The sequence below is a fragment of the Lupinus angustifolius genome, chromosome LG07 (genome assembly GCF_001865875.1).
Source record: "Lupinus angustifolius cultivar Tanjil chromosome LG07, LupAngTanjil_v1.0, whole genome shotgun sequence".
Classification (NCBI taxonomy): domain Eukaryota; kingdom Viridiplantae; phylum Streptophyta; class Magnoliopsida; order Fabales; family Fabaceae; genus Lupinus; species Lupinus angustifolius.
Window position 1 is genome coordinate 1219962 of NC_032015.1, and position 24364 is coordinate 1244325.

A 24364-nucleotide genomic window follows, 5' to 3' on the forward strand; every position below is an offset into this window, starting at 1 on the left:
GCAAATGTTTTTATTCATATTTTAAATTACTTTTTTATAATTATAATTAGGTCATATGTTATTCAATTGTCCATTGCCATTAGTTTAAAATGGACAATTCCAAGACCAATATCACTATTACATGCATCCATAGTGTATGCTAACATGCTCAAATAGAAATGCTATATGGAACTCCCTTTCCTGTCACCCCTGGCTCTGATTTCGGCTTCATAAGCTCATATGGCACAATTCCAGCACCGTTTCTGTTCTTTCGTGTCCTATCTGCATTTCTTTCATCAACTATACCTTCCAGCTCCATCAACTTCCCCTTAAACTTTTCAAATGCAGATTTGACTATTGGAACCTCTGCCCAAGCTGGCTCTAAGGTTTCTCCAAGATACTCTTCATCTGTTGAGTGAGTTGACAATATATCCATCACTGTCATTACAGTTGTAGCCTGAATTTGAGATGGGAAGGTATTCAACAGCGTGGCTTCCGGTTTTTTCAAGAACAATTCCCATTCTGGGTCTGAATGGTCCTCTGTAGGCATGTTGCATCTTGTAATGGTGGGCCTGTTTGGGAAATACCCTGCATAATGGTATTGGCCAAAGTTCACAGCTGCATGGTGTCCTGATGTTATCCACACGATGGTGGTCACAATTCCAACCAAATCTTCTTTGTTTTTCAAAACAGGCCACCATGGTTCATCCTTCTTGTCACCATGGCCTACAGTTCGGATCTCTTCCCACCATGCTTGTAGTTCTTTGTCGGACTCAACTTGACGTGGCTCTGCGTAGTAATGGTTCACATAATCAGTAACCCATCCTTTGAGAGCGTCCCAAAGGATGAGGCCGTCATTCGCATAAGGATAGTCTTCTATGGTTAGCTTTAAACCATGAGGAGCATTAGGATCCTCCACGGCCAATCCTCTATTGATAAGGTCAGCAGGAAGGGCTTGCAAGTCGAATTGCCACTGCTTGTCATAGACAATTGAGCTTAGTAGCATGGAATACTTCCCAGGACTAAAGCTGTTCTCTATGCTTCCATTTGCATTTATCAATACCTCACGAGCAAAAGCATTGATCTCCATTGTGTACCTAAAATGTGGATGCAAAAGCCTATAGATTGGATGCATTGCACTCAATTGCCTGTTTGTTGCGATGATATAAGGTTCTGCAGCACAATGAGTTCTTAGCCTGTACAAAACAAAAACATGCTTGTTTTATTAACTCTTCAAACAAATATTGTGTTATGCATGTCTATTATATGATGACTAGGCACATTAATCTTGCACAACAAGCCAATCAATATTAATAGATTAATTGTTTCATACCAGTGACTAACAAGTTGATGGTAACCAGAGTCATGGGCAAGGACATGAGCTTTGGCAAGCCTCCAAAGCCAAACACCTGTAGAGTGCCAAGCAGGTGTGAACACTTCCTTCCATTGTGGCTCTCCATTAATCGGTGGCCGAGTGAGCTCAATAGCTAGTGGTCTTAATGTGCTATCATTGTTTAGGAAGAACAATGTCCTAGATCCATACAGGGTTGTACCTTCAAGCTCTCTAACTTTCTCTACTACTGGCAATAACAAATCATGATAGTCCAGGATGAACAACTTCTTTTGCTTTATGGCCTGTATTGTTTAAAAGCATAATATTAGGTATATTTTGTAAAATCTTTAGTGTAAAACAAATTTATTAGTTGAATGTTGTTGTTTCATTTAGCTTAGGGATTTAACTTTATTTTTTAAAATGTTTTACACTGTTCCAATTCAGTTTTTATAGAAAAGATCTAATAAGATAAGGTTGTAAGTCATGTTCCTGTAACTCCAAAACCAAGGATACTTAAATGGAGGAAAACTAATGAGAAAACAAGTATAAAAGCATGTGTATCATGAATTAAAACATATATATATATATATACCTCTTCAACAGTCATGAATCCTCTGATTTCTTCCTCAATTGTTTCAGTGGTGATTGCAGATTCCACACGGCCATATATATTAGGGTCAAGCTTGCTTTTCAATGGCCATTCCTATTTAATTACACAACACATTTTTTGTTGTAAAGTATTATAAATTAAAAGCAAAACACTCTACACTCCCAACTAAATGATAGTAGTATTATGTTAATGAATTTTAAAAGGGACAACATAGGTAGTAAGCATTAAATAAGTGTACCGTGACGAGTTGAATGCTAAATGGGTTAACGCCTGCAAGGGTCTGTCTTGCAAATTCTTCATCTCTAAACCAAAAGAATCTGTCCCCTACAACATTGGAATCGCATACATACCCACACCCATTTATTAGTAATAGTATCCAAATGTATAAATTAATAGAGAATATTATATATATATATATATGTGTGTGTATAAATTCTTACTATCCATTGTTGCTGGAGTCTCAAAACGGAGGATATTTTGCTCAACATCCTTAATAAACTTAATCAATCTTGGTAAAATGTTGCTAAGAAAACCTTCGCCTTGTAATAAAGGTAATTTAATCCCTTCATTAAATAAGTCATCTATGGCTGAAAAGACAGGAAAGCCAAGATCCTTGTCAACTATAGCTGCCTCTAGAGATGGAATAAGAGCATGCAACACCGAATATATACTCTTTCCTTTAAAATTTAGCTGCTTTATTCCTGAGAAACATTCATCTCTTGGAACATACACACCGACAACTCTTTCCTCAGACAATGGATCTGCTCATGCAAACATATTAATACATACCAATTTGCACAAAAAATGAATAATGTGAGACATGCATCATGCATGCATATATATATATATACCTGTCTTGCAACTAGGTCTTCCGGTTCTACAACGGCGAGGATAAGGATTTTGTTTGCCACCTAGAATTGGTCTTTTGAGTTCGATGTTAGTATCTGGATCTCCAATATCGTTGTACACATCATAATCGTATATACTCTCGAACTTCTTTCTTTCACCTTCTCCATTCCCTCTCAATTCTACCAATTTCTCTCCTCTTATCCTCTTCAACCCTTCTGGAGTTTCAGATGGTAAATACGACTGTTTCATATATACATGCACCAAATGTTATCATATATGTTAGAGAATATTCCAAGTAATGTAATATCTATATTTCTATATTTGTAATAATATATAAATATAAGGTATGGAATGGAGTGATAATGTGAGACCTTGTTGGAGAAGAAGACCCTCTTGGCAGGGCTATCAATTTTGGAATGAACCCAAGAGTTGCATGATATATGAAAGGGACCAGTGGGGAAGCCTTCAAACACAACTTCAGTGACAAACATCTCCTTGTGATGCTCATTCTCCACATAAATTGCTCCAATCTCTCCAAAACTATGTGGTACTTCAAATTCAGCCTCATACTTCACTTTGTCTACTATTTGACATGTTTTTTGGGCGAAACCTTTGATGGTGTCTTTCTCTGTCTTCGTCTCTTTTTGGAGCAAAAGGAAACACACAAAAAAGTACAAATTATTTATAGCAACCATGCATGAGTATGAAATTCACTTTTATAAAACAAATAGCCTTGTGTATGAGTTCACCACAGGTATAGAAGAAACTAATGTGTAAAAAATAATGTTACCCTCATTATTTTACGTAACAACTACTCTCACAATAAAAAACAAAACAAAAATATAATTGAGCTAAAGTCATGGTAAGGGTGATACAAGATTATAGACGTGATTGGATGTCTTATAAAATATGTTTCACAGATAGATTGAAAGAAGTATAATTGTTATACAACCGATAGTAAATATTCATTTCAACTATGTAAAGATTTTTATCTTGCTCTTAACAAAATCAATTTTAATCAGTTAATTTTCTCAAACACAACCAAAATGTTTTATTTCGAGGCTTACCATCTCAACGTATGTTATAGCTAATAGTAATAAAAAAAGAGAGTTATTAAAAACATTTATATGTACAAGTAGTTCATAGAAAAAATATTAATTTAGTCACCCTAAAAATATTATTAAAGTAACTTAGACTAAGAAACTACATTTATGTTAGGTTTTCTATATATTTTTTCTTCATAAAACTGCATTCAAATTATATATAGTCCTTTGTCTTAATTGAAAGACTAGGTTTGCACCAATCATTTACAATTCATACTGAAACAATATACATAAGAAGTAGCCCAAGGGCATGAAAAACCGCACCTAGGTAGCATTTCTCGTGTCTATGTTGAACAAAAAGTAAAGAATGAATATGATACAGATACAAAGCTAGCAAAACTTACTGGGATTAAGTGTGGTGCTAACAAGCTCCAAGAGCAATGATTTACCAACTAAATCGGTAATATCATCGGCTCCTCGTTCTAAACTCAAATCTGAGAAAAATCCACCAACTGTTAAATGAACAGTTATAGTAGCTTTAACCTTTACTGTTTTCTTTTCTGCTTGTTCACTCACTGCCACAGCTTTTATTTTATTGCTGCTATTATTGTATCCATTTCTGGCCCTTATTCTTTCACTCCTTTTGTTTTGGAACAATGGCCTTGACCCAACCTGAAAAGAAGGGTAATAGCTAGTGCCATGGAGGCATGGCTTTTGAAATGTGTGAGTGACACAACTAACTGAAGGGCTTGAATTTGATAGATAACTTTGTGGCATAAGCATCTTTAATGCTTGTATATAATCTATGTGTTTGGTGTAGAATGGGAAGAGTAGCACAAGTCTTTATATACTGATGAGGAGTGAAGTTACACATGGTTGTTGTTCCAGTTCATGATGTTTTTTTGTTTTGTTCTGGCTCCTCTCTAATACTATAGAATCCAATACTAGATTCGAATTACAACGTAATATCTAAAATGTCTCAATGTTATTAAATAAATAAAAAACATATAAAAATAGAGTTTAAAATATATGTACCAAAAGTTTTTTATACTGTCAGTATATCATTCACCATTTTTTTTTTGAGGCAAGGGTGAAACGCCCAGAAATATATTAAAACAAGGAAGCCATTACATATCCCTAAATCTATAGTTAGGAAGAAGCAACCTGTTTCTATTAAAATCAGGCAAAATAAAAGTAGGGGGACAATTCCACCAAGAATTACTCCTAGAGGTGACACCATAATTGGCTAACTTATCAGCGCAAATATTTCCTTCCCGTTATATGTGAGATATTCTAACTTGCATTTCCAGCATAGTACTCCTGCACTTTAGCATTAAGTTGCTTAGCTTCCAAGGAACCACCATGCTGCCCCTGAAGATTTCCACCACGCAAGTTGAGTCACACTCGAGCCACACGTGATGCCAACCTTGAGAATAAGCAATTTGTATAGCCAAGATAGCAGCAAGGACTTCCGCATAAAGAGAGTCTTGAATACGGAAGTAAAGGCAAAGCAAGCTAAGCTATCTACCATGGTTGTCTCTAAAGATGGCACCTCCCCCTGCATACCCAGGAAAGCCTTTAGCAGCGCCATCCGAATTAATTTTCACCCAACCAAGAGAAGGGAGATTCCAGATAACCTCAGAGATTTTAGGGGCCTTGTTGATGTTGCAATTCACATTGAAAGCCTTAAGGATTAAGAAGTCAGTCATGGACGGCTTGGCACAAAGCTTAGACAAATTTCCAGCAAAAGCAGTATCACTTTTAATTTTTGCAATTGCATGAGCAAGGGAGATTGTTGAATCTTCAAATCTGGCTTTGTTCCTACAATACCAGATGACAGAGATGGAGTTGATAATGCTAGCCATAAGGACCAGGTTCACTTGAGGGCTCCCCCTGTTGGAGATATTCAGCAGATTTTGAATAGAAGAGTTGTCTATTTTAAAACCAATCTGGTTGCTCAACCAGTTCCAGATACCAGTAGCAAGACTGCATTGGAAGAACAAATGATTAGAGGTCTCTTCACTTGTCCAGCACAAGTTGCAAATGGATCCCAAAGCCATGCTTCTAGAGGTCTCACCATTGATTTGTAATGCTTTTATTTGAAAATCAATGATAGTTAACATATAAATGATAGAGATTTAGTGATAGTGTAAAAAATACTTACACTATATATACATACTAAATCTATAAAAATATTAATTTATATTTTTTCACATACACATAAATATTAGTAGGATCGATAGAAAATCAATGGTAAGATTCTACTAGGACTATTGGTATGATAATTTCTCATATTTTGAGTGAGTGAGCTTTCTGATTTAGGATGTGTGAACACTAGTTTTTGAGTGTTTAACTGAAATTTGGATCGCAACAAAATAATATCTAAAACTATGATTATGTGAGAGAATTTCGCATGACTTAACCAGCTCTAGTTAATTATTATTTAGATGATATTCATTCATATTTTAAATTGTACAATTTGGGCTACCACCAAATTAGTGAGTTGTCAACCTACTTCACCAAATGATATATATTGTTTTATGACATACTTAATCAATAAGTTATTAGAATATTCACTAAATAAAAATTGAGGAAGTTTTGTAACTTTTAAAAATAATTTGTAATATCTGAAAAGTAACTTTTTATAAAGCTACCTCAAGTTGCATTACAAAAAAATATTAAAGCTTGCAATAATATATATCTTGATTTTCCTCTTTATTTGTTTTTATAATTCACCCTAAATAGAAAGCATGTGCAATTGTAATGTTTAAAAATGGACATAAATAAATTCTTTAATTTTTGGGGAAACTCATGAATGGAAATCATATATCCCATATTTTCTATGTTTCTATGTATCGGATGAATTAGAGTTTGCCAACAAATAAAAAGTAATATATCATATTAGTTTTATTTTATAAAAAAGATAGATTAATATCCACGTGTTTAAATTTAAGTTGGTGAGATATGTAATGGTACAAGACAGGGGATTAAAACCTAAACACATATTGAACATAGCATGATGTATGATTAAGTGCTTCAATTACGTACGATTAAGATATTATGAACTTTGGTTGGTGATCAAAATTGTTTGCAAATGTCTAAATTCAAAAACATTTAATTTCGATGAAAAGTATCACCTCTTAAAGAGAGTTTAATTTCATTTTCACACATGTTTTGGAAGTTTATAAAACATAACGTGCAAGTTGAAAGGATATTTCTGAATTGAGAGAACTATTTTTGCGTCTAAACTAGACTCTAGAGTCTTTTCTTGCATATTTTTAAAAATTCAAGCTAAATTACTATCATGCTAAATTACCAACGGGCGTTGGTTCAAGTGGTATATGTTTGATTCCCCTTAAGCAAAAAAATACCTTGTGGAAAACCAAAAAAATATCATGCTAAATTCAGGGATAACTAGGGACTTTCCATATCCCCTAAATTTGCAAAGTAATAAGTCAGGGAATTAAAACATTGAAGTTTTTATATGAAAGTGTTATATTTACTTATTAAGTAAATGACGTGCTTAATTAGGCTTTCTATAAAAGAAGATGCTTTATAATATTTTCAACCAACGCTTTTAAGACATCTGATAGCAACCAATACAACATTTTCTTTTGCATAATTGTTTAAGGATTTAATATGTTTATAACTAATAGAATAAATATTTTTGACATATCAGCAAATCACATATCATTGATTTATTAGCTGTTATTAACTCTAAAATAAAGTAATACAAATCAATAATAAATGATGTGCTAACAATATAAAAAAATTATATATATATATATGGTAAATAAATTTACTAGGTACATATTCAGTGACTTCCATATATGGTACGTTCCCTTTATCCTGCGCCCCTGCATAATCCTTCCTCAATCGAAAATAAATGTACTAGGTAAAAGTAAAACACTTAATTACTCGTTATTTAGTTTGACAAATTTGATTCATAAAATAAATAACTAGAATTTGAATTAAATACAATTTGACTCGTTAGATTTATGAGTTTACTCAATATATATATATATATAAAAACTATTTTTTTATGTTTATTATTATTATACCATGACTAATGCATTATTATTTTTGTGTTATTGTTATTATATATATATATAAAAAGTTATATTTATATATATAACATTATGTAATATTTTTAAAAATAATTAATTATTTGAGTTGTCCAAATGCATCAATTCGAGTTGAGCTGAACAATTCATAAACTTTAACTAAGCTGAATTTAAGTTAAAAAATAACTCGTACTATACTCGAGTCAAATTTAGAGCTGAGCAAATCCTTATCGAGCTGAACTCTAATGCAACTCGATTTAAACTCACTTCCAACTCTAATACTAAATAAACTAACCTACCTAAACCTATTAGTAAATGGAACATATTATGCGATGTATTTGTTGATAAAAATCCGATTACCCATGTAAGCTAGACACTCATAAAATATAATCTCAATGGTCTTCATTGCCAAACTCGGATGAAGGAGGCTCAGTAGCGTTCACACGCCATTTTCTCTGCTCATAAACTTCTTTCTAGTTATGTGTACCTTTGTCTTTTCATTTAATGAATGGAAATGACAGGCACAAGAAAATAACATATCTCATTTATGAGTAAATTATTATTTTATGATGCATAATATTTTTCTTATTATGATACAAGATGATTTGTGAAAAAAAATTAAAAAAAATAAAAAAGTTGAATATGATCACTTGAAACAATTAGAAATTAAATATTCATATAATTTCATAAGGTAGTATGAAGAGGGCGGTCGTAAGGAATGGAGTATAGGAGGTTGAAGGTGGAGTCTCACCACAACAAAATACTAACATATTAACAACTAACATACTAACAATTGTCAATCAAAAAATAATAATATTCATATAATTAATTTATCAATAGATTTTTCTATGTTTCTTTTTATTTACTTCCTTTCTAGGAAAAAAATTATTCTATTTGATTATTTAATTTGTATTCCTATAAAACTAAGAAAACATTAATTACAATTTTACATTTCAACCTCAATTTCTACACTTATTTTTGCTTAGTTCATATACTCGCATCATAAATATTTAATGGTTGAAAATATTGATACATTAAATAAAAGAGTAAATTATAGTAACACATTCTGAGTTTTAGTGAAATTACATAAATAACTATTCCTTTTTTTATCCATTCACAAACCACCCATAATATATATATTGGAGAACAAAACTATCACATTTTACATATTTTACACCTTAACACATGTTGTATTGTTTTTCAACATGTGTTTATTAGTTTCTTAGCTAGTTAGTTTATATTATAAATAAGGTTTTTCATATATTGATAATTCAATGAGAAAAATTCACAATATTCATTTTCCGCTTTCGCATTATTTTCGCAATATTTTTGCTTAATTTATATATTCACATCATAATCATTTAATGATTAAAAATATTGGTACATTAAATAAAAGAGTAGATTGCACTAACACAATTTAAGTTTTAGTGAAATTATACAAATATCTATTCCTCTTTTTGTCCATACACAAACCACCATAAAATATATATATATATATATATATATATATATATATATATATATATATATATATATATATATATATATATATATATATATATATATATATATATATATATATATATATATATATATTATACTGATTATCACTATAAAAAATATAAAATCTTCTAAACAGAAAACGTGTGAAGAATGTAATTAAATTATATAAAATATAATATATTGTGGAGACAAATCCAAACATAATGCATCACTGTATATTCATTAATTTTTGTTCCTTACAAAATAATATACGAATAATTTAAACAATGTCTCATTTGAAATTGTCTCAATATATTATAAGTATAATACATTTTCTTGTTTAAAAGATTACACTTATATCTCGTGTGAGGTATTCAATATAATATATGTATATAAATAAAAAGTGATTTGTGTAGGAATAAAAGAAATAGGAAGAAATAATTTGTATAATTTCACCACATCCTAATTTATTCTAAATAAAATTATGTCCCAATTATCCTTGATATCTAATTGTGTATGAAATGGCCAATGTGAATGGGAAATAAGAACGGATTGACCCGGATCATATTCCACGTGGTGATCCATTCCCAAAATGTAGCCAAATTAAATGCGTTTGGAACGTTGTTCATTGTAATACTGTACTATAATCCAACATTCACTCTTAACACGTTTATTTATGTCCTTTTTCAACCCTTTTGGCCATGAGATTGAAATCTCAGTGAAATGTCTAACCTAAAATGAAAAGGTTGATCACGTGCAGGAAAAAAGAAGTTTTTAACTTGTGTTGGTATTTTTAATTTGTACTATTATCTATGCATGTATTTGGTACTTACCACTTAATTACATAGTTATCAAATACCAAATTTCACCTTCTTATTTACGATTGAGGAGAACCAAATCCATGACTTAACTTTATTCAAATAACATCATTGAATAACCACAGAAATCATAGTGGCATGCCAAAGCATCTTCCTACAACCCATTGAATAACTTTCTGCTTAATGAAGATATACACTAAAATAAGAAAATATTGTTTTCTGCTTTTATTTTTTGAAAAAAGAACTATTGTATAGCAGAATCAGTATTATATATAGTAAATTTCGCATTATCCCATTCATAAAATATGCATGTGAAACAATACTAAGGACAACAATGTTTCTGCATGCTGTGCATCAACCACCCAACAATATTAATGTTTCCAACTACTACTTGTTTGTCCTGTCCCTATATCTTGTACAAATCGAACAATGGCATAAGACAAAAAGTACTTAGGAGTGATGATTATCCAGCTACTTGTCCTGTCCATATATCTTTTACAAATTTAACGGCCCTCCATTTAATGCATTAAATAGTCAAGGATAATTTTCGTATTTTAGTGATCATCTTCTCAAACAATGCTGGCAGTGACATAGGAAAGGCAACAATAGCTTCTGAAAGTTGCATCAAGTACAATTGAACAAACCTTTATTGCCAATTATAATTAAATTTTCTCTCTTTTATTTTATGTGAAGGATGAGTTAGGGTGAGGGTACGTAAGAAGTTCAATTTCATTAGCTACATGCAATGCATGCATGGGTTGGTTCAGCTTCCACATTGTTAAGTTCCTTCTTCAGTTTCTCTACGTATATATGCATCCAAATTAAAGCAACAAAGTAAAACAAAAATGAAATTTAGAAAAGAACAACACACACATATATATGTATATATATATTAGGTATTGCATTGGAGAAGTGAAATAATATTGGAGATGAAGGGCACTGACTTTTAGTAAATGATGATTGGGATATGAAGGGTGGAAATTAAAGTTCACAGATTCATCTCAACCCGTCTATTGAATATTCACTACTTTAGAGTCACATGCCATTTTGAAAAGTTATATATGGACCGATTTCAACTCAAACCGAAGTTTAGAGATTAAATTACACGTGATATTATGTCAATGTTTAGGGATTAAATTCTGAGTAGTATTATGTTTAGGGAATGTTTTTCAACTTTATTCTGGAGAAAATGTTTCTCTCCCATGTGTAATGAGGGTGATGAAAAAGAAAAGAGAGAAAAATTAAGACTTGAACGTAAGCAGATGGGAAAAACAATGGTAAGAATAGAATACTTCTATTTCAATGCATATTTGGTAATGATAGCATTGATGTGCATGTGGTGGTAGCATGAATGCATGATGATACTACTGGATAATAGTGAATAATTTTATGCAACGTGGACATCAAAAAAAAGAAGATGAAAATAATTATTTTTAAGATAATTGGATTTAGGGGGTGTTTTTCAACTTTATTCTCGTGAAAATGTTTCTTTCCCATGTGTAATGAGTGTGATGAAAAGGAAGTGAGAAAATTTAAGACTTAAACGTAAGATAATACTTCTATTTCAATGCATATTTGAGTAGAAGGAATGTGAAGAAATGGAGAAGAACACTTAGATGAAAAATGTTTGAGTAAAAATACTACACAATAAGATATTTTTCAAAATTTTATTTTAATTGTCAAATGAAGAATGTGTAGTATAGGAATTTCAACTATCCATCAGTTTGACAAAAAATCTATACTTTTGTACACTTATCACAAATATAGAGTGTCAGTTTTGTAATTTCAACTACCTTTCTTTTCTTAGTTACATTATTATTATTATTGTTAATTATTAATAAATTAATAAATAAGAAGAGGAGAAGAAGATAAGAGATAACTACCAATTTTGCTTGTGATTGGAATGAGCACATTACCTAGAGGGCCAAAGTGGTTCTCATATATGCCCAATTCAATTCATCACTCCTATAACTTGAGGGCGTTACCCTCAAAATTGGGTCCAACTAAAATTATCTGAATAATCATCAAATATCAATTATTTCCTTATTAAACTACCTAAAAATCATTGTCATTCATTATCTGCTTCTAATCAAACAGAAAAACTTATAGTTTCACTTCCGCCTAATCTTTGCTCCAACTTTCAGAATCAATTTATATTGTTTTTTCAGTCCTTTCTCTTCTGTTACGTTATAGCATATGTTTTGGGCTCTAAGTTGCAGATTTGCAAAGCCAACAAACGAAACAAGATGTCCCTTTTTCACTTCATGTATCATGACTTTATGAAAAAATACCTGAAACTCTCGGCTCATTGGTTCAAGAATTTTCTCACCAAGTCTTAGCAGGAGCGGAGCATTGAAGGGACAGGTGGGGGCAACTGCCCCCCTGGATTTTTTTTTATTTTTCTTAAAATATTTTTTTATTTTTTACTCTAATATTTGTTGTTGTCCTACATAATGTGTTATTTCATGTGTCACTTAGTATGTTTAGCCAAATTATTAAACTTTCAAATTATAAAATGTGACATATAGAAATACAAATTTTTTGGAGCAGATATACTTTTTTTACCTACACCCAAATGGTGTCTTTATCGAGATACTAGTGAGAGCTCATATATTTCTTTAATTTGTGGCTAGATAAATAAATATAGTGCAACTTGTGTAGTCATTCAAAAAATTATATATAATGAATCAAGTTCCCTTGCATGTTTAGATGTTGGTGACAGCTCATAATAATATGACTTCATAATGATTTTACATTTGATGAAAAAGATTGTATATATATATTCCAAAATTTTTATCGTGTGACTTTCAATGAGCAATAAGATTAGGTTAATATGTCAATGGCAATATTTTATTTTTGGTATCTTTAGCCATTTAAATTTGAAATTTTTTCTATTTATTTAATTAATTATAATTAAATATTATTGCTCCCTCTAAAATTTTGTTCAAGATCCGCCACTCTGTTAGTTAAAGAAAAATTATGATATGAAATTTCAATTATATCAGTTCAATCAACTACTCTCCTCTCTTTCTCTCTTTACTTATTTTAGTCCATACATTTTGTCTCTTCAAACATATTATTTGTACATCTACTTTCTTTAACCAACTTTAGATGAACCCACTAAAGAAATAGACTTTTTTATTATTTATTATTGAAAAAATAATTGCGATAGGTGCATGTCACTCATGAAGGTTGAAGCAAAAAAATGGCATTTCTATGTAGAAAGTGCAAACGTTTTTATTCCTATTTTAAATTTCACTTTAAAATCATAATTAAGTCTTGTTTCAAATTTTTTGATGTTTTGATTTTTTATTTTATTCTATATTTGTTTATGCTTTTTAAATTATATGTATTACTTTGTTCAAATTTACCCATAATTATTTAAGAATTTTTTCCAACCTAATTTAATATTAACTATTTTTAATTTCTCTTCCAAATTTTCTCCATTTTAAAATATATTATGGTTACTCTCTACACTTTTTAATGTACTAGTTTCTTTAAGAGTAGTTGTTCTCTGACTAAATTCTCTTCAAACTTTTTTTGTTCACTTATTGGAATTGAGATTGAATTCTTACAAAAATAAATAGAAATCGAATTTATGTTGGGAAATTAAATGTAACCATATATGAAAATTTAATGTGAAATATTTTTTCAAATTATATTCAGTTTTTTTCATAATTTATTAAGTTATTAAAGTGTTTTTAAATATTAACCATAAATTTTCCTTGGTACTAATGAAGTGATTTTGGGAGTGACATGACCATTGTAATTATGATATCAATTATCTTTCCTATTATTTTCTGCAATCAATTGTAATTGCTGTGAACATAACCAAGTTACAATTTATAAAAGTAACTCCCACGTTATTGCCATGGGTCTTGTATCATTTTGTACGATCATAATAGATAATTGGTCCGATGCAACTTTATTGGATGAGTATGATTTATGAGTACTTGTTGGCTTCAAATGTCGGTATTGAAGTCACCAAACAAGTGAGCTTAACTTTATTAGTTCGCACTTGATACTTGAGAGAAATGGAGGAAAATGATTTTAAGTTAATGCATGCATTCCTCCTGGGGACAATAATGATATGAAATTACACATTTTATATATTTTATACATTTAACACATGTGTGTTATTATTTTGTTAATTAGTTTGTTTAGGTAAGTTTGTTACTATTCATGTAATATAAATATAAATAAGGTTTTATGCCTTATCATTGAGAAATATTCACAAATTTCATGGACGCTTTCACAACATTTTCGCGATATAGTATCCTTGAAGGTTTTGATCACCACTGCGCAGGCAATCTAAAAATTATTGTCTTTCTCTTCCATCATCATGCATCAACCATCAAAGTAAGAAGAAGTTGGAGTTTGAAGTACAAAGGCAAATCAAATCACCAACCATCTTTCTTCCACAAAGTTGTTTTGGCTTCTTTAATATGTACCAACCTTCTTCTAATATTGTTCTTGAGTTCCAATTACAAATCCATACATTTCTTCAACTATATGGTGATAAGATGTGATTGTGAGATGGAGGAAATTCTGTGGTTTCCATGGAAATTGAGATTTCAAGTCTTAAAGGGTGATGATCAAGAAGCTTACATGGGAATGGTAAAAAAAAGCAAGAAGAGAAAGAATAAGATCATAATTCTACACCTCCAAACATATATTTACATCATTTTGGTGATGATGGTTTCTATGATGTCGAAGCCATTCGCGGCAAGAGGATCTACAAAGAGAAACTCGGTAACCGCAAGCGTAAACATCACCATATGCTTCAACAACAACAACAAGATCAATAAGATTAACAACAACAACAACAAGATCATCAGCAACAACAACAAGATCAACAACAACAACAACAACAACATCTTAGTGATTGAGAAAATTTAATCACGTTAGGATCGAGATTCCGATCCATTACATTGTCACGATATCAAATTGAATTATCAAGCTGAAGTCATCGTCATTTACCCTTCAGCTTGAGGGGGCTATTGAAAAACAAAGCTACCACATTTTAGACCTTTTTATATATTATACACATTTAACACATGTGTTTTGTTAGTTTGTTTAGGTAAGTTTGTTACATATTCATATACTATAAATAAGGTCTTATGCCTTGATCATTTATTGAGAATTATTCACAAATTTCATCTTACGTTTTCGCAACATTTTCACAATATTATCCTTTAACATACAATGAAATAATGCTCTTACAATTGAAAACACATGTAAAATCAAGTAGTTGCCTCCCTATTAATAGAGAGATCATTGTTCTTACTATTAACATTGAAAGGCAAACGGGACACAGGTGGCCATTATTCTCTTAGCTGCATTGTTTTAACTTTTTTCATATTTTGTAAAGTTGTTATGAGCCATTTATATTTTATACCCTTAAATAGCAAGTTAATGTTCAAACAAGAGTTCTAACTCGACTATGATATTTATTATTCTGAATTTGAACTTACAACTATCCTGAATTTGAATTTATAACCCACACCCAATAATGAAATGAGTATTTTTTTGGCATAACCAAGGCATCCCACCTTATGCGAAATGTGTGATTGTCCCTTCCAATAAATATTACTCACAAGAATTGAGAGTTATTCACTCTTCATGCAGTTTAGAGATCTAGTGACTTCTTACCTCACTAGACCATCATCTTGTTTATAATAATGAAATGAGTTAATAAATGTTTATAATTATGCATAGCTATTTCCAATGTTTTGGACTTGATCTATAATTATGCATTCCCGTTTCTACTAATTTATACATGTATATAAGCAATTCTGGTTTAGGCACCTAGACTGAACACATGCCATTCTATTATTTTAGTTCTGGTTTAATTTGGCTTTCACTCTTTATGAATAAGATACATCATACATGTATATGTTATTCAAGTATCCATTAGTTTAAAATGGAGAATGCCAAGATCAAGATCACTATTACATGCATCCATAGTGTATGCTAACATGGTCAAATAGAAATGCTATATGGAACTCCTTTTCCTGTCACTCCTGGCTCTGAATTCGGCTTCAGAAGCTCATAAGGCACAATTCCAGCACCATTTCTGTTCTTCCGCGTCCTATCTGCATTTCTTTCATCAATTATACCTTCTAGCTCCATCAACTTCCCCTTAAACTTTTCAAATGCAGAATTGACTATTGGATCCTCTCCCCAAGCTGGCTCTAAGGTTTCCCCAAGATACTCTTCATCTGGTGAGTGAGTTGACAATATATCCAACACTGTCATTACAGTTGTAGCCTGAATTTGAGATGGGAAGGTACTCAACAGCGCCACTTCCGGTTTTTTCAAGAACAATTCCCATTCTGGGTCTGAAGGGTCCTCTGTAGGCATGTTGCATCTTGTAATGGTGGGCCTGTTTGGGAAATACCCTGCATAATGGTATTGCCCAAAGTTCACAGCTGCATGATGCCCTGATGTTATCCACACAATGGTGGTCACAATTCCAACCAAATCTTCTTTGGTTTTCAAAACAGGCCACCATGGTTCATCCTTCTTGTCACCATGGCCTACGGTTCGGATCTCTTCCCACCATGCTTGTAGTTCATTGTCAGACTCAACTTGACCTGGCTCTGAATAGTAATGGTTCACATAATCAGTAACCCATCCTTTGATTGTGTCCCAAAGGACGAGGCCGTCATTGGCATAAGGATAGTCTTCTATGGTTAGCTTTAAACCATGAGGAGCATTAGGATCCTCCACGGCCAATCCTCTATTGATAAGGTCAGCAGGAAGGGCTTGCAAGTCAAATTGCCATTCCTTGTCATAGGCAATTGAACTTAGTAAGAGGGAATACTTCCCAGGACTAAAGCTGCTCTCTATGATTCCATTTGCATTTATCAATGCCTCACGAGCAAGGGCATTGATCTCCATTGTGTACCTAAAATGTGGATGTAAAAGCCTATAGATTGGATGCATTGCACTCAATTGCCTGTTTGTTGCGATGATATAAGGTTCCGTAGCACAATGAGTTCTTAGCCTGTACAAGCCAATCACGGTTCAGGGCTTTCCAAATGAAAAGAAAAACCATACACAATACTAATAGATTAACTGTTTCATACCAGTGACTAACTAGTTGATGGTAACCAGAGTCATGGGCAAGGACATGAGCTTTGGCAAGCCTCCAAAGCCAAACACTGGTAGAGTGCCAAGCAGGTTTGAACACTTCCTTCCATTGTGGATTTCCATTAATCGGTGGCCGAGTGAGCTCAATAGCTAGCGGTCTCAATGTGTTGTCTTTGTTTAAGAAGAACAACGTCCTAGATCCATACAAGGTTCTACCTTCAAGTTCTCTAACTTTCTCTACTACTGGCAATAACAAATCATGGTAGTCCAGGATGAATAGCTTCTTCTGTTTTATGGCCTGTATTGTTTAAAATCATAATTTTAGGTATATTTTGTAAGATCTTTAGTGTAAAACAAAATTATTGGTTGAATGTTGTTGTTTCATTTAGCTTAGGGAAACTACAGTTGGTTTAACATTCTGTTTAAAAATGTTTTAGATTGATCCAATTCAGTTCTTACAGAAAAGATCTAATAACATAAGGTTGTAAGTATGCAAGTCATTTTCCTGTAACTTCAAAACCAAGATACTTAAATGGGGAAAAACTAATGAGAAAACAAGTATAAAAACATGTGTATCATGAATTAAAACATATATATATATACCTCTTCAACAGTCATGAATCCTCTGATTTCTTCCTCAATTATTTCAGTGGTGATTGCAGATTCTGCGGGGCCATATACATCAGGGTCAAGCTTGCTTTTCAATGGCCATTCCTAATTAAGCACACAACACATTTTTTGTTGTAAAGTATTATAACTAAAAAGCAAAACACTCTACACTCCCAACTAAATTATAGTAATTTTATGTTAATCGATTTTAAAAAGGACAACATAGGTAGTAAGCAGTAAATAAGTGTACCGTGACGAGTTGAATGGAACATGGGTTAAGGCCTGCAAGGGTCTGTCTTGCAAATTCTTCATCTCTAAACCAAAAGAATCTGTCCCCTGCAGCATTCGAATCACATATGCATCCACACCCATTTATTAGCAATGGTACCCTAATTTATAAGTTTATAGAGAATATTATAATATGTGTGTATAAATTCTTACTATCCATTGTTGCTGGAGTCTCAAAACGGAGGATTTCATTCTCAGTATCCTGAATAACCTTAACTAATCTTGGTATAATGTTCCTAATAAGACCTTTGCCTTTTAATATAGGCAAATTAACTCCTTCATTAAATAAGTCATCTATGGATGAGAAGAGAGGAAAGCCAAGATCCTTGTCAATTATAGCTGTTTGCAGAGATGGAACTAGACCATGCAACACTGAATATACAGCCTTTGTAGAAAATGTTAGCTGCTTCACTTCTGAGAAACATTCATCTCTTGGAACATACACACTGTCACTTCTTTTCTCAGACAATGGATCTGCTCATGCAAACAAATTAATACATTTGCACAAAAAATGAATAATGTGAGACATGCATCATGCATGCATGCATATATATATATACCTGTCTTGGAACGAGGTCTTCCGGTTCTACAACGGCGAGGATAAGGATTTTGTTTGCCACCTAGAACTGGTCTTTTGAGTTCGACGTTAGTATCTGGATCTCCAATATCATTGTATACATCATAATCGTATATACGCTCGAACGGCTTTCTTTCACCTTCTCCATTCCCTCTCAATTCTACCAATTTCTCTCCTCTTATCCTCTTCAACCCTTCTGGAGTTTCAGATGGCAAATACGACTGTTTCACATATACATGCATATAGTATCATATCGGTTATACAATACTTAACAATTGATAGAACATTTTTAATTTATTTATAATTCAAAGCTTATCTTATTACTTATATTGTCTTATTATTTATAATATATATATATATATATAATTAATAATTATTAAATCTTAAAAAAAGACAAATAAATAATATATGATATATTGATTATCTATAAATTATTATAGTGAAAATGCACAAATATTACACTTCTGTTTATAATAACTTTTGTTTATATAATTTATGAGTCAATCATATTTAAGTTTTGTCAATTTATACTATTTTAAACATATGTTGTTACAGTTATGATTCAGCACACCATGTCAACAATTTGGTATTGTAGGAATCAGAGTAAATTCGATGGTAAGCAAGTCCCTATAAGGCAAGCAATCTCCGAAATTAAGGCAAAGACAACAATGGCTAGGAATTGCTCTCATGCAACCTCCACTTCTTGCAGTGTTTCTGATCTTCTTCTGCTGAGAAAACTTAACATTCCATTAAGGATGAACAAGGCTCCTAGAATTATTGAAGTGATCTGGAAAAATCCTAAGGATAGTTGGATAAAGGTTAATACAGATGGTGCAGCCAAATGATCCCTTGGGCTTTCGGGAGCTGGAGGTATATTCAGAAACTGTCATGGCATTTGTGTTGCTTGTTTTGCTTCATTCATCGATATACAACATGCAATATATGTTGAGATATTTGCAGCTATCACAGCGGTTAACTTGGCTTATAGGCATGGTTGGAATAACCTTTGGATTGAGTGTGACTCAACAACGGTGGTGGATATTTTCAAAGGAATAACATTACCCCCTTGGAAAATTAGTAGCCTTTGAGATTGTTGCAAGCACAAGTTGAATTCAATAACAATCCATATATCTCATATCTTTAGGGAATGAAACACTTGTGCGGATAAATTGGCAAACTTTGCTATAAAATCTAGGCAAAATTCTTCCTGGAATCAAGCACCATGCTTCATACATGAAGATTATAATAGAAATAGACTAGATCTCCCTAGCTATAGGTTCAACAACTTGTAATGGATTCTCCTCTCTTTTGTATGCTTTGGTTTATTAATATAACTTAAGTGCCTTTCAGCACTTTATTAAAAAAAAAAAAATATGATTCATATTTGAGTTTGGTCATAATCCTTAAATAATTATTTGTTTATGCTTAGATTCATTATTACTTGATTTTCTAATCATCCTTTAAGGACTATGATTTTGTATGCATCTCATAATAAATTCATATTTTTTACCCTTCTTGTAACTCTATTTCTAAGCAATACTCTTATATTATTAATATCCGTTCATATTTCTATATTTGTAATAATAATAATATAGAAATGTAAGGTATGGAATGGAGTGATAATGTGGGACCTTGTTGGAGAAGAAGACCCTCTTGGCAGGATTATCATTTTTGGAATGAACCCAAGAGTTGCATGATATATGAAAGGGACCAGTGGGGAAACCTTCAAACAAAACGTCATTGATAAACATCTCCTTGTGATGCTCATTCTCCACATAAATTGCTCCAATCTCTCCAAAACTATGTGGTACTTCAAATTCAGCCTCATACTTTACGTTGTCTACTAATTGAAATGTCCTGTGGGCGAAACCTTTGATCGTGTCTTTCTCTGTCTTCGTCTCTTTTTGGAGCAAAATGAAACACACATAAAAGTACAAATTAAACTATTTATAGCAACCATGAGTATGAAATTCACTTTTATAAAACATATAATCTCGTGTATGAGTTCACCATAGGTATAGAAGAAACTAATGTGTAAAAAATAATGTTACCCTCATTATTTTACGTAACAACTACTCTCACAATAAAAAACAAAAGAAAAATATATTTGAGCTAAAGTCATAGAAGATTATCTTGTAATCAAATATGGTACACAACACTTAATTAATTATTTTATTGATTAACAATATTACTTCAGTTTTCTCTTTTCTTCCATTAACTAATTAAAAACTCAAAAAGGTAAAATATGCATTAGAAAAAAAAATACATATTTTTCTTTTCTAATGCTTATTTTCATTTTTATGGGTTTTTAATTATCCGTTTAATTTTCTCAAACATAACCAAAACTTTTATTCAGAGGCTTACCATCTCAACGTATGTTACAGCTAATAGTAATAAAAAAAGAGTTATTAAAAACATTTATACGTACAAGTAGTTCATAGAAAAAAATATTAATTTTAATTTAGTCACCCTAAAAATATTGTTAACGTAACCTAGACTAAGAAACTACATTTATGTTAGGTTTTCTATATATTTTTTCTTCATAAAACTGCATTCAAATTATATATAGTTTTTTTTCTTAATTGAAAGACTAGGTTTGCACCAATCATTTACAATTGATACTGAAACAATATACATAAGAAGTATCCCAAGGGCATGAAAAACCGCACTTAGGAGCATTTCTGGAGTCTATGTTGAACAAAAAGTAAAGAATGAATATGAATCAGATACAAAGCTAGCAAAACTTACTGGGATTAAGCGTGGTGCTAACAAGCTCCAAGAGCAATGATTTACCAACTAAATCGGTAATATCATCGGCTCCTCGTTCTAAACTCAAATCTGAGAAAAATCCACCAACTGTTAAATGAACAGTTATAGTAGCTTTAACCTTTACTGTTTTCTTTTCTGCTTGTTCACTCACTGCCACAGCTTTTATTTTATTGCTGCTATTATTGTATCCATTCCTGGCCCTTCTTACACTCCTTTTGTTTTGGAACCATGGCCTTGACCCAACCTGAAAAGAAGGGTAATAGCTAGTGCCATGGAGGCATGGCTTTTGAAATATGTGAGTGAAACAACAAGGTGAAGGAGTTGAATTTGATAGATAACTTTGTGGCATAAGCATCTTTGCTACTTCTCTAATCTATATGTATTTGGTGTAGAATGGGAAGAGTGGATGACATTATATACTAATGATGAGGCGTGAAGTTACATAGGGCTGTTGTTTCAGTTCATATTTGAGCAAAATAATCATTTGCCTCTCCATTTTACCCTTTTGTGTACTATAAAATTATCTTTTTCCCATTAAAAATGTGAGCAAAACAATCACTTGTCTCTCTATTAATGGAGATGATCCTTGTTCTACTCACATGCACATTAGATATTAAGTAGGGTATAAAATCAATGGTAAGATTCGACTAGGGCATTTGGCACTATGTAATAATTTTTCCTATTTTGGGTAAGTGAGCTTTCTGATTTAGGACCTAATTTTGGGTGTTCAAATGAAAATCAAGTTACAATAAGATAATATATAAAATTAAAACTATTAGACAGAATTTTGTATGACATATTCACCTCTAGTTAATTATTATTAAAATGATATTCCTTTACATTTTCAGTTATCGACTTCACCAAGTCATATATATTGTTTTATGACCTATATTCAATGAATGAGTTATTAAAATTGTTTGCTAAATAAAACTTGAGGAAAATGAGTAACTTTTAAACAGAAATTTGTAATATCTAAAACTACCTTAAGTTACTTTACAAAAAAATATTAGAGCTTTCAATAACATTTATCTTGATTTTCCTCTTTATCCGTTTTTATAATTCACCCTAAATAAAATCATGTATAATTGTAATGTTTAAAATGGGAAATAAATAAATTATTTAATTATTTTGGGGAAAATTCAAGAATAAAGATCATCTATATTATATTTCCATGTTTCTATATACTGAACAAATCAGAGTTTACCAACAAATATAAAGTAATATATAATTTTAATTTTATTTTATAAAAGTGGTAGATTAATATTTACATAGTAGGTGAGATCGACATGTAATGGTACATGAATAGGAGATATGAGATTAAAATCCAAACACATATTGAACTTAGCATGATGTATGATTAAGTGCTTGAATTACTTATGATGATGATATTATGAACTTTGGTTGGTGTGCAAAATTGTTTGCAAGTGTCTAAATTCTAAAACATTAAAATTCGATGAAAAGTATCACCTCTTAAAGAAAGTTTAATGTCATTTTCACACATGTTTTGGAAGTTTATAAAGCATAACGTGCAAGTTCAAAGGATATTTTTGAATTGAGATCGAGAACTATTTTTGGGTCTGAACTACACTCTAGTCTTTTTTTGCATACTTTTAAGATTTGAAGCTAAATCACATATCATGCTAAATTTAGGGATGATTAGGGACTTCCCAATCCATAAATTTTCAAAGTAACATGTTGGTCAGGGAATTAAAACAATTAAGTTTTTATATGGAAGTGTTATATTTACTTATTTAGTAAATGACATGCTTAATTAGGCTCTCTCTAAAAAAAAATATGCTTTATAGTATTTTCAAGAGTAAATTACATTGACCCAATGAGAAGTTATATAAATTACCCTTCACTTTTCTACACTTATACAAACTTCCCCTAATTTTTTATACTTTCATTACACCGACCACCCCTGCCTAAGAAATAAGTGTAATCTTTTAAACAAAAAATGTGATATATGCAATGAAGTTAAACAAAACATGATATATTATGGAGACCAATCCAAATAATATACAAATCAATGTATCTTTATTATTTTTGGTGGTTGCATAATGCATCAAAATTTCTAAAGAAATATTGTTTAAATCGCTCTTATAATATAGTGTAACGAACCAAAAATATATCATGTTTTGTTTAACTTAATTGCATTTATCACATTTATTTTTTGTTTAAAAGACTACACTTATTTCTTATGCAGGGATGGTGATCAGTGTAACGAAAGTATAAAAAACTATGAGAGAGTTGTGTAGGTGTAAAAAAGTGAGGAGTAGTTTATATAACTTCACTAAAACTCATAGAGTGTCAGTATAATTTACTCTATTTTCAACCAACACTTTTAAGACATCTGATAGCAACCAACACAGCATTTTTTTGCATGTTTGTTTAAAGTATATGCATCCTACTAAAAGTAATATTGAGTGACTTCCATATTCCTTCCTCAATTGGTAAACAAATGTACTAGGTAGGATAGTTTATAAATCGAATCAACTCAGTATTCGTTCGAAACTTGACTCGTTATTTAACTTAACAAACTTGATTCATAAATCAAATAAGTCAAACTTGAACTAAAAATTGAGTTCATTAAACAAACAAATCGAACTTAAGCTAAATACAAATTATCACATATGATATCTAAAAAAATTTAAGAATACAAATTTTCTTAATTAAATAAATAAAAACATATAAAAATATCTTCTCCATAAATTCCAATACCGGAGAGACTAATATGGGAGAGAAGTTCATTTCAAAATTGATGTCTATGAAATGGCCAATGGGAATGGGGGAAGTAGCTAACAGATTGGGCTGGACCACATTCCACGTGGTCGTGGTCCATACCGAA

General features: G+C 31.5%; 2 protein-coding genes and 1 long non-coding RNA gene across 4 annotated transcripts; 1 reads left to right on the top strand and 2 right to left on the bottom strand.

Annotated features, from left to right (window-relative positions):
- On the bottom strand, nucleotides 57-4725 carry LOC109351540 (linoleate 13S-lipoxygenase 2-1, chloroplastic-like). The gene is made up of 9 exons (XM_019593009.1): nucleotides 4662-4725; nucleotides 4219-4621; nucleotides 3143-3411; nucleotides 2774-3011; nucleotides 2363-2683; nucleotides 2161-2246; nucleotides 1905-2015; nucleotides 1313-1614; nucleotides 57-1175 (listed from the first exon to the last, which is right to left on the bottom strand). The coding sequence occupies exons 1-9, from the start codon at nucleotides 4686-4688 to the stop codon at nucleotides 149-151; spliced, it is 2784 nt and encodes a 927-aa protein (XP_019448554.1). The 5' UTR covers nucleotides 4689-4725; the 3' UTR covers nucleotides 57-148.
- On the top strand, nucleotides 1604-17733 carry LOC109351555. Its single transcript, XR_002108228.1, has 2 exons — nucleotides 1604-1641; nucleotides 17599-17733. It is a non-coding gene; the product is annotated as an uncharacterized LOC109351555 (long non-coding RNA).
- Nucleotides 15988-21954, bottom strand: LOC109351541 (linoleate 13S-lipoxygenase 2-1, chloroplastic-like). 2 transcript variants are annotated; one of them, XM_019593011.1, is made up of 9 exons: nucleotides 21496-21954; nucleotides 20379-20647; nucleotides 18731-18968; nucleotides 18324-18644; nucleotides 18133-18218; nucleotides 17877-17987; nucleotides 17270-17571; nucleotides 16112-17187; nucleotides 15988-16080 (listed from the first exon to the last, which is right to left on the bottom strand). In XM_019593011.1, exons 1-8 carry the CDS (start codon nucleotides 21869-21871, stop codon nucleotides 16161-16163), a joined length of 2730 nt encoding a protein of 909 aa, XP_019448556.1. In that variant the 5' UTR covers nucleotides 21872-21954; the 3' UTR covers nucleotides 15988-16080; nucleotides 16112-16160. The 2 variants fall into 2 exon arrangements, with proteins under 2 accessions (XP_019448556.1, XP_019448555.1); XM_019593010.1 differs by having other exon boundaries at nucleotides 15988-17187.

Excerpts from the sequence above, each read along its gene's own strand:
- LOC109351540 (XM_019593009.1), bottom strand. The coding sequence starts at position 4,688 with ATGTGTAACTTCACTCCTCATCAGTAT. Across the intron at positions 3,012-3,142 it reads GGGTCTTCTTCTCCAACAAG|TCGTATTTACCATCTGAAAC; the intron begins GTCTCACATTAT and ends TATATGAAACAG. Across the intron at positions 2,247-2,362 it reads GACTCCAGCAACAATGGATA|GGGACAGATTCTTTTGGTTT; the intron begins GTAAGAATTTAT and ends CCAATGTTGTAG.
- LOC109351541 (XM_019593011.1), bottom strand. The coding sequence starts at position 21,871 with ATGCTTATGCCACAAAGTTATCTATCAAATTCAACTCCTTCACCTTGT. Across the intron at positions 20,648-21,495 it reads TAGCACCACGCTTAATCCCA|AGACGAAGACAGAGAAAGAC; the intron begins GTAAGTTTTGCT and ends TGCTCCAAAAAG. Across the intron at positions 17,188-17,269 it reads CATCAACTAGTTAGTCACTG|GCTAAGAACTCATTGTGCTA; the intron begins GTATGAAACAGT and ends TGGCTTGTACAG.